Source organism: Lepidochelys kempii, unplaced genomic scaffold (assembly GCF_965140265.1).
Source record: "Lepidochelys kempii isolate rLepKem1 unplaced genomic scaffold, rLepKem1.hap2 scaffold_328, whole genome shotgun sequence".
Taxonomy (NCBI): domain Eukaryota; kingdom Metazoa; phylum Chordata; order Testudines; family Cheloniidae; genus Lepidochelys; species Lepidochelys kempii.
The window spans coordinates 19,561-30,616 of NW_027333634.1; the positions used below are offsets into that span (position 1 = coordinate 19,561).

The 11,056-nt window shown below is 70.9% G+C and overlaps 1 protein-coding gene across 1 annotated transcript; it reads left to right on the top strand.

Annotated features, from left to right (window-relative positions):
* Positions 1–1,720: 1,720 nt before the first annotated feature.
* On the top strand, positions 1,721–3,803 carry LOC140904585 (solute carrier family 35 member G3-like). Its single transcript, XM_073327017.1, has 2 exons — positions 1,721–1,794; positions 2,687–3,803. The coding sequence occupies exons 1-2, from the start codon at positions 1,721–1,723 to the stop codon at positions 3,801–3,803; spliced, it is 1,191 nt and encodes a 396-aa protein (XP_073183118.1).
* Positions 3,804–11,056: the final 7,253 nt, after the last annotated feature.

Below are 11,056 nucleotides of genomic sequence, written 5' to 3' on the forward strand. Positions count from 1 at the left end.
TGGAGAGACAGTCGGGGTAGATGGGGACGGATGGACAGACAGACGGACGGACGGGGTAGATGGGGATGGATGGAAAGACAGACCGATGGGGGTAGATGGGGATGGATGGATGGGGTAGGTGGGGACGGACGGACAGGGGTAGATGGGGGTAGATGGGGATGGACAGACAGACGGGGCTAGATTGGGACGGACAGATGGACGCACGGGGTAGATGGGGACGGATGGAAAGACAGACCGATGGGGATAGATGGGGACGGACGGACGGATGGGAGTAGATGGGGATGGACGGATGGGTGTAGGTGGGGACGGAGAGACGGACGGACAGACAGGGTAGATGGGGACAGACGGACGGACAGGGGTACATGGGGGTAGATGGGGATGGACAGATGGACGGACGAGATAGATGGGGACGGATGGACAGACAGACGGACAGTGGTAAATGGGGGTAGATGGGGACGGATGGACAGACAGACAGACGGTGGTAGATGGGAACGGGGACAGATGGACGGACAGACGGACGGATGGGGTAGATGGGGACGGACAGACAGACGGGGTAGGTGAGGACAGACGGACGGGGGTAGATGGGGATGGACGGACGGGGGTAGATGGGGTGGATGGAGGTAGATGGGGACAGACGGACTGATGGATGGGTGTAGGTGGGGATGGAGAGACGGACGGACGGGGTAGATGGGGACGGACGGACAGGGGTAGATGGGGACGGACGGACAGATGGACAGACAGACGGGGGTAGATGGGGACGGACAGACAGATGGACGAGGTAGATGGGGACGTATGGACAGACAGATGGACGGTGGTAAATGGGGGTAGATGGGGACAGATGGACAGACAGACAGACGGTGGTAGATGGGGACAGACGGACAGTGGTAAATGGGGACGGATGGACAGACAGCAGGACGGACGGACGGGGGGGTAGATGGGGACAGACAGATGGACGGACAGATGGGGTAGATGGGGATGGATGGACAGACGGACGGACGGATGGGGGTAGATGGGGACAGACGGAGTAGATGGGGACGGATGGACAGACAGACGGATGATGGTAGATGGGGCTAGATGGGGACGGATGGACGGGGTAGATGGGGACGGATGGACAGATGGACGGTGGTAGATGGGGCTAGATGGGGACGGACGGGGTAGATGGGGACAGATGGACAGACGGACGGACGGTGCTAGATGGGGACGGATAGACAAGGTAGATGGGAACAGACAGATGGACGGATGGACGGTGGTAGATGGGGGGGACGGACAGGTAGATGGGGATGGATGAACAGACAGACGGACGGTGATAGATGGGGGTAGATGGGGACGGAGGGATGGACGGACGGGGTAGATCGGGACGGACGGACGGACGGGGTAGATCGGGATGGATGGTGGTATATGGGGACGGATGGAGAGACAGTCGGGGTAGATGGGGACGGATGGACAGATGGACGGACGGGGTAGATGGGGACGGACGGACAGACAGACAGATGGTGGTAGATGGGGGTAGATGGGGACGGATGGACGGGGTAGATCGGGACGGATGGACAGACAGATGGATGGGGTAGATGGGGACGGATGGACAGACAGACGGATGGTGGTAGATGGGAACGGATGGACGGACAGATGGACGGGGTAGATGGGGACGGATAGAAAGACAGACAGACGGTCATAGATGGGGGGGATGGACAGACAGATGGACGGTGGTAGATGGGGCTAGATGGGGACGGACGGGGTAGATGGGGACAGATGGACAGATGGACGGACGGTGCTAGATGGGGACGGATTGACAAGGTAGATGGGAACAGACGGATGGACGGTGGTAGATGGGGGGGACGGACAGGTAGATGGGGATGGATGAACAGACAGACGGACGGTGATAGATGGGGGTAGATGGGGACGGAGGGATGGACGGACGGGGTAGATCGGGACGGACAGACGGACGGGGTAGATTGGGATGGATGGTGGTATATGGGGACGGATGGAGAGACAGTCGGGGTAGATGGGGACGGATGGACAGACAGACGGACGGACGGGGTAGATGGGGATGGACGGACGGATGGGGTAGATGGGGACGGACGGACAGACAGACGGATGGTGGTAGATGGGGGTAGATGGGGACGGATGGACAGGGTAGATCGGGACGGATGGACGGGGTAGATCGGGATGGATGGACAGACAGATGGATGGGGTAGATGGGGACGGATGGACAGACAGACGGATGATGGTAGATGGGAACGGATGGACGGACAGACGGACGGGGTAGATGGGGACGGATAGAAAGACAGACAGACGGTCATAGATGGGGGGGATGGACAGACAGACGGACGGTGGTAGATGGGGGTAGACGGGGATGGACGGACGAGGTAGATGGGGACGGATGGACGGACAGACAGACAGATAGGGGTAGATGGGGACGGACAGACGGATGGACGGGGTAGATGGGGGTAGATTGGGACGGATGGACAGATAGACGGACGGTGGTAGATGGGGATGGATGGACAGACGGACGGATGGGGTAAATGGGGGGACGGACGGGGTAGACGGGGATGGATGGACAGACGGCCGGACGGGGTAGATGGGGACGGACAGATGGGGGTAGGTGGGGGGATGCCGTAGACACTCCCGGGGGTGGGGGGCATGTCCTGCCGGTGCCCCCTTCACCTGCCCCCCATCTCTCCCCTAGGCTGCGGTGTGAGCGCTGCCCCCCGCCAGCCCTGACACCATGCGGCCCCCCAGCGCCCCGCCCACGCCATCCTGGCCCCTGGCCGCCCTGCTGCGCTCCTCCCGCCCCTGCTCCCCGGCCCCGGCCGCCCCGGCCCGCTGGGGCCCCCTGGCGCCGGTACCGCATCTCAGAGAGCATGAAGGGGCTGCTGGTGGCCCTGCTGGGGGGCGGGGTGCCGGCCGGCTTCGTGGCCCCCTTCACCCGCATGGCCCACGAGGCCTCCGCCATCCCCTCGCTGGAGATCCTGCTGGTCCGCTGCCTCTTCCACCTGGCCTTCGCCTGCCGGCTCCGCTGCGGCCGGGCCCCGCTGCTGGGGCCCGCCCCGGGCCGCCGCCGCCTGCTGCTGCACGCCGCCGCCAACGTCCTCTCCGTGGCCTGCGCCTACAGCTCCTTCGTGGCCGTGCCCAGCGCCAATGCCGCCACCGTCCGCAAGGGCTCCTCCACCCTGGGCTCGGCCCTGCTGGCCCTGTGCGTGGAGAGCCGGCCCCTGTCCGGCTACGACTGGTTCGGCCTCCTGGGCAGCACCCTGGGCCTGCTCATCATGGTGGTGCCGGATCTGCTCAGCCTGGACCCCAGCACCCGGCTGGCCGATGCCTTCGGCTATGCCTTGGCCTGCCTAGGTGGCGTGGCCTTGGCCTTGGGCTTGGCCATCTTCCGGGCCTTGGATTTCCCGGCCAAGCTGCCCACGGCCGCCTTCGCCTTCGGGGCGCTGGGGGGCCTGGTGTGCACCCCGGCCATGTTCCTGCTGCAGGAGCCGGTGCTGCCGGCCGAGCCGCTCACCTGGAGCTGCACCGTGGCCATCGGGGTGCTGGCCGTGGTCTCCTTCCTGTGCGCCAGCCACGCCGTCACCCTGGCGCACCCGGCCCTGGTGTGCGCGGTGCTGCACTCCGAGGTGGTGGTGACGCTGGCCGTGCAGCACTACGTCCTGCGGGAGACCGTGACGCCCTTTGACGTCATGGGGGCGGGCGTCATCCTGGGCAGCATCTCCATCATCGCGGCCCAGAACGTCAGCTGCCACCCGCGGGAGGAGGAGGAAGAGGAAGAGGAGGAAGAGGAGGAGGACGAGGAGGAAGGGTGACAGCCCGGCCGGGCAGCTGGCGTAGGGACGCTCCGCTGAGGGACGTCTGCACGCCAGGGACCCCTCCGCCCCGTGGACACACCTGGAGGAGACCCCCACGTACCAGGCCGGGCTAGGACCTTCCTCCCCTGGACACACCTGGAGGAGACCCCCACATACCAGGCCGGGCTAGGACCTTCCTCCCCTGGACACACCCAGAGGAGACCCCCGTGTACCAGGCCTGGCGGGAACCTTCCGCCCCATGGACACAGCTGGAGAAGATCCCCATGTACCAGTCCCAGCTGGGACCCTCTGCCCCATGGACACACCCAGAGGAGACCCCCATGTACCAGGCCAAGCTGGGACCTTCCGCCCCATGATACACCTGGAGGAGATCCCCATGTACCAGGCCCAGCTGGGACCCTCTGCCCCATGGACACACCCAGAGGAGACCCCCATGTACCAGGCCCGGCAGGGATCTTCTGCCCCATGATACACCTGGAGATCCCCATGTACCAGGCCGAGCTGGGACCCTCTGCCCCATAGACACACCTGGACGAGACCCCCATGCACCAGGCCCAGCAGGGACTCTCTGGCCCATAGACACACCTGGAGGAGATCCCCATGTACCAGGCCCGGCTGGGATCTTCTACCCCATAGACACACCTGGAGGAGATCCCCATGTACCAGGCTCAGCTGGGACCCTCCACCCCATAGACACACCTGGAGGAGATCCCCATGTACCAGGCCCAGCTGGGACCCTCTGCCCCATAGACACACCCGGAGGAGATCCCCATGTACCAGGCCCGGCAGGGATCTTCTGCCCCATAGACACACCTGGAGGAGATCCCCATGTACCAGGCTCAGCTAGGACCCTCCACCCCATGGACACACCCGAAGGAGAACCCCACGTACCAGGTCAAGCTGGGACCGGCACAGCACCCACCTCCTGGTGTGGACATGCACGTCAGGTGCAGACCCTTCCCCTGCAGCGCGGACGGGAGGGACCGGCCCCACTCCGCCCCGGGGCCCGCTGGACATGCCAGGCTTTGGCTTCCCAGAGCTCTTCCCCGACAGTTCTTGCCCAGAGTCAGAAATAAAACATGTATGTCTGAGGACGAGCATGGAGGGCCGCTCGCTTCAGGTGTCCTCCGGGGCGGGCGGGGCTGTCTTGGCCACCCTAAATAGCCCCCCTTGAAGCTGTAAATGCCCCACCGGCGGATAACTGTCCCACCCCTTAGATCCCTTCCTGACCCTTGGCCGTTGCAGCCCTGAAGCATGAGGTTTAAGGTGGGGCATGGGCCAAAAGGGAGCAGGGGACGCCCGCGTGGGCTCAGGTGTTTTCAGCGTGGTACCTTCGGAGCTGCCCCCCGTGTTTCCAGCCACGCTGATTGGGGGGAGGAGTGGGGGGGGGTCACACAGAGTCAAGCCCCTCTGAGCAGCTGCACTTGGCTGAGGGCAGACGTTGACACCTGGCAGCAGAACTGCCCCGTGGGTGTAACATAGCGACTCCCTAGATGGCCCCGATCTCTGTCCGGGGGGGGGGGGGGGCAGGTATGGGCAGCGCCTGGCACAAAGGGGCCCCGATCTCCGTCGCGGGGGTCTGGGCAGCCCTCCCACCATGCTCATCATAAACTCTTCTCATTTGGGGCGGGAGGGAGAGCATGTCAGGACTCCTGGGTTCTCTCTCGGGCTCTGGGAGGGGAGTGGGGGCTGGTGGTTAGAGCAGGGGGGGCTGGGAGCCAGGACTCCTGGGTTCTCTCTCGGGCTCTGGGAGGGGAGTGGGGGCTGGTGGTTAGAGCAGGGGGGCTGGGAGCCAGGACTCCTGGGTTCTCTCTCGGGCTCTGGGAGGGGAGTGGGGGCTGGTGGTTAGAGCAGGGGGGGCTGGGAGCCAGGACTCCTGGGTTCTCTCCCCAGCTCCGGGATGGGAGTCAGAGCCAGGGATCTTACCAGAGACGCAGAAAGGCCAGGCGGACGATGGAGGGGGGGTGATTCCGGCTTTATTTAATCTCTGCTCATCAGGACACTTCCATTCCTTCGTTACCCCAGCTTGGGGGGGGGGGTAATTAGCAGGCAGGAGGCCTTAGAGCGACCCCCATCCAGACCCGCTGGGGCCCCCCCCTCCGGCCCAGCTCAGGCTCCTCATTCGAATGCTAACAGAGTCACCCAGATACACGCACCCACCAGCTGGGCTTTGTACGGACCCCCTCGGGGCCTGTCACGCAAGGGACACAGAGCCGGACTGGCTGGCTCCGGGGGGGCAGGGAATGGGGCACGGGGCCTGTCCCCTCTAGGGGGCGCCGGCTCCCCTCCAGCCCCGGGGGAGGGGGGGGGACTGGCTGGCTCGGAGGGGGTGGGGAATGGGACTGGTCCCCTCTAGGGGGCACCAGCTCCCCTCTGGCCCCAGGGTGGGGACTGGCTGGCTCAGGGGGGCGAAGGAATGGGCACAGGAGTTATGGGCCCAATGGGTTTCAACACACGCTGGTGCCATCTAGTGCCCAACGGCAGGAGCTGCAGGCACAGCCAGGCCTCTGAACCGGGGACCCTCCAGCGGAGGGGCTCTGACTTGGGGGCCTGGATCGTACCCTCCCCCTACTCGACATGCCCGCTGCGGGGGGACCCAGCTGGCACCTGTCTGGCATCTGCGCCTCCCTGCCGCTTACTGTACTTCCCCCATGACCGTGCCAAATTCCCCCTGCTGGGGTGCGGAACCGTCTGTCCTCTTCTCGGAAGCCCCGGCGTGCCTCAGTTTCCCCCGGCGAGGGGACGAGGCGTTCGGGGGACGGGCTGAAAGTGACCCAGATCTGCGAGGCGGCCGGAGAGAGACACCCGCGACCCGCAGCTCCACGCTGGGCCCAGGGACGCCGAGCCCGGCACGATCGCACCCAGATCCCCCCGGCCCCTAACCGGGCAGCGCCCCCCCCGCCCCCAGATCGCCCCGGCACCTAACCAGGCAGCGCCCCCCCCACCCCCAGATCCACCCCGGCCCCTAACCGGGCAGCGCCCCCCTGCCCCCAGATCGCCCCGGCACCTAACCGGGCAGCGCCGCCCCCCTGCCCCCAGATCCCCCCTGGGCCCCTAACCGGGCAGCGCCCCCCCCGATCCCCCCCGCCCCCCTAACCGGGCAGCGCCCCCCCCAGCGCCCCCAGATTGCCCCGGCCCCCTAACCAGGCAGCGCCCCCCTCCACAGATCTCCCCCTGGCCCCTAACCGGGCAGCGCCCCCCCCCTGCCCCCAGATCCCCCCCCCAGCCCCCTGACCGGACAGCGCCCCCCCCCGCCCCCAAGATCCCCCCGCCCCCTAACCGGGCAGCGCCGCCCCCCAGATCCCCCCGGCCGCTAACCGGGCGGCCCCCCCCCCCCGGCGCCCCCAGATCGCCCCGGCCCCCCTAACCGGGCAGCGCCCCCCCCCGCCCCCAGATCCCCCCGGCCCCTAACCGGGCAGCGCCGCCCCCCCAGATCCCACCCCAGATCCCCACGCCCCCCTAACCGGGCAGCGCCCCCCCCAGTGCCCCCAGATCGCCCCGGCCCCTAACCGGGCAGCGCCCCCCCCGGTGCCCCCAGATCGCCCCGGCCCCTAACCGGGCAGCGCCGCCCCCCAGATCCACCCCAGCCCCTAACCGGGCAGCGCCCCCCCCCCGGAGCCCCCAGATCGCCCCGGCACCTAACCGGGCAGCGCTGCCCCCCCCCGCCCCCAGATCCCCCCCCAGCCCCTAACCGGGCAGCGCCCCCCCCCCGGCGCCCCCAGATCGCCCCGGCCCCTAACCGGGCAGCGCCCCCCCCAGGCGTCCCCAGATCCCCCCCGCCCCCCTAACCGGGCAGCGCCCCCCCCAGCGCCCCCAGATCGCCCCAGCCCCTAACCGGGCAGCGCCCCCCCCCGCTCCCAGATCCCCCCGGCCCCTAACCGGGCCAGCGCGCCCCCCCAGATCCACCCCAGCCCCTAACCGGGCAGCGCCCCCCCCCCGGAGCCCCCAGATCGCCCCGGCCCCTAACCGGGCAGCGCCCCCCCCACCCCCAGATCCACCCCGGCCCCTAACAGGGCAGTGCCCCCCCCGCCCCCAGATCGCCCCGGCCCCTAACCGGGCAGCGCCCCCCCCCCCACAGATCTCCCCCTGGCCCCTAACCGGGCAGCGCCCCCCCCCCCCCAGATCTCCCCCTGGCCCCTAACCGGGCAGCGCCCCCCCGATCCCCCCCGCCCCTAACCGGGCAGCGCCCCCCCCCCGGCGCCCCCAGATCCCCCCCGGCCCCCTAAACGGGCAGTGCCACCCCCCAGATTCCCCCAGCCCCTAACCAGGCAGTGCCACCCCCCAGATTCCCCCCAGCCCCTAACCAGGCAGTGCCACCCCCCAGATTCCCCCCAGCCCCTAACTGGGCAGCGCCCCCCCCAGTGCCCCCAGATCGCCCCGGCCCCTAACCGGGCAGCGCCGCCCCCCAGATCCCCCCCGGCCGCTAACCGGGCGGCCCCCCCCCCCCGGCGCCCCCAGATCGCCCCGGCCCCTAACCGGGCAGCGCCCCCCCCGCCCCCAGATCCCCCGGCCCCTAACCGGGCAGCGCCGCCCCCCAGATCCACCCCAGATCCCCCCGCCCCCTAACCGGGCAGCGCCCCCCCAGTGCACCCAGATCGCCCCGGCCCCTAACCGGGCAGCGCCCCCCCGGTGCCCCCCAGATCGCCCCCGGCCCCTAACCGGGCAGCGCCGCCCCCCAGATCCACCCCAGCCCCTAACCGGGCAGCGCCCCCCCCCCGGAGCCCCCAGATCGCCCCGGCACCTAACCGGGCAGCGCTGCCCCCCCCCGCCCCCAGATCCCCCCCCAGCCCCTAACCGGGCAGCGCCCCCCCCCCGGCGCCCCCAGATCGCCCCGGCCCCTAACCGGGCAGCGCCCCCCCCAGGCGTCCCCAGATCCCCCCCGCCCCCTAACCGGGCAGCGCCCCCCCCAGCGCCCCCAGATCGCCCCAGCCCCTAACCGGGCAGCGCCCCCCCCCGCTCCCCAGATCCCCCCGCCCCTAACCGGGCAGCGCCGCCCCCCCAGATCCACCCCAGCCCCTAACCCGGGCAGCGCCCCCCCCCCGGAGCCCCCAGATCGCCCCGGCCCCTAACCGGGCAGCGCCCCCCCCACCCCCAGATCCACCCCGGCCCCTAACAGGGCAGTGCCCCCCCGCCCCCAGATCGCCCCGGCCCCTAACCGGGGCAGCGCCCCCCCCCCACAGATCTCCCCCTGGCCCCTAACCGGGCAGCGCCCCCCCCCCAGATCTCCCCCTGGCCCCTAACCGGGCAGCGCCCCCCCCGATCCCCCCCGCCCCCTAACCGGGCAGCGCCCCCCCCGGCGCCCCCAGATCCCCCCCGGGCCCCTAACCCGGGCAGTGCCACCCCCCCAGATTCCCCCCAGCCCCTAACCAGGCAGTGCCACCCCCCAGATTCCCCCCAGCCCCCTAACCAGGCAGTGCCACCCCCCCAGATTCCCCCCAGCCCCTAACTGGGCAGCGCCCCCCCCCAGTGCCCCCAGATCGCCCCGGCCCCTAACCGGGCAGCGCCGCCCCCCAGATCCCCCCCGGCCGCTAACCGGGGCGGCCCCCCCCCCCGGCGCCCCCAGATCGCCCCCGGCCCCTAACCGGCAGCGCCCCCCCCGCCCCCAGATCCCCCCGGCCCCTAACCGGGCAGCGCCGCCCCCCCAGATCCACCCCAGATCCCCCCGCCCCCCTAACCCGGGCAGCGCCCCCCCCAGTGCCCCCAGATCGCCCCGGCCCCTAACCGGGCAGCGCCCCCCCGGTGCCCCCAGATCGCCCCGGCCCCTAACCGGGCAGCGCCGCCCCCCAGATCCACCCCAGCCCCTAACCGGGCAGCGCCCCCCCCCGGAGCCCCCAGATCGCCCCGGCACCTAACCGGGCAGCGCTGCCCCCCCCGCCCCCAGATCCCCCCCCAGCCCCTAACCGGGCAGCGCCCCCCCCCGGCGCCCCCAGATCGCCCCGGCCCCTAACCGGGCAGCGCCCCCCCCAGGCGTCCCCAGATCCCCCCCGCCCCCTAACCGGGCAGCGCCCCCCCCAGCGCCCCCAGATCGCCCCAGCCCCTAACCGGGGCAGCGCCCCCCCCCGCTCCCAGATCCCCCCCGGCCCCCTAACCGGGCAGCGCCGCCCCCCAGATCCACCCCAGCCCCCTAACCGGGCAGCGCCCCCCCCCCCGGAGCCCCCAGATCGCCCCGGCCCCCCTAACCGGGCAGCGCCCCCCCACCCCAGATCCACCCCGGCCCCTAACAGGGCAGTGCCCCCCCGCCCCCAGATCGCCCCGGCCCCTAACCGGGCAGCGCCCCCCCCCCACAGATCTCCCCTGGCCCCTAACCGGGCAGCGCCCCCCCCCCCAGATCTCCCCCTGGCCCCTAACCGGGCAGCGCCCCCCCGATCCCCCCCGCCCCCTAACCGGGCAGCGCCCCCCCCGGCGCCCCCAGATCCCCCCGGCCCTAACCGGGCAGTGCCACCCCCCAGATTCCCCCCAGCCCCTAACCAGGCAGTGCCACCCCCCAGATTCCCCCCAGCCCCTAACCCAGGCAGTGCCACCCCCCAGATTCCCCCCCCAGCCCCTAACTGGGCAGCGCCCCCCCCAGTGCCCCCAGATCGCCCCGGCCCCTAACCGGGCAGCGCCCCCCCGGTGCCCCCAGATCGCCCCGGCCCCTAACCGGGCAGCGCCGCCCCCCAGATCCACCCCAGCCCCTAACCGGGCAGCGCCCCCCCCCGGAGCCCCCAGATCGCCCCGGCACCTAACCGGGCAGCGCTTGCCCCCCCCCGCCCCCAGATCCCCCCCCAGCCCCTAACCGGGCAGCGCCCCCCCCCGGCGCCCCCAGATCGCCCCCGTCCCCTAACCGGGCAGCGCCCCCCCCAGGCGTCCCCAGATCCCCCCCGCCCCCTAACCGGGCAGCGCCCCCCCCAGCGCCCCCAGATCGCCCCAGCCCCTAACCGGGCAGCGCCCCCCCCCCGCTCCCAGATCCCCCCGGCCCCTAACCGGGCAGCGCCGCCCCCCAGATCCACCCCAGCCCCTAACCGGGCAGCGCCCCCCCCCCGGAGCCCCCAGATCGCCCCGGCCCCTAACCGGCAGCGCCCCCCCCCCCCCAGATCGCCCCGGCCCCTAACAGGGCAGTGCCCCCCCGCCCCCAGATCGCCCCGGCCCCTAACCGGGCAGCGCCCCCCCCACAGATCTCCCCCTGGCCCTAACCGGGCAGCGCCCCCCCCCCAGATCTCCCCCTGGCCCCTAACCGGGCAGCGCCCCCCCCCCACTCTGAGATAGCGCGT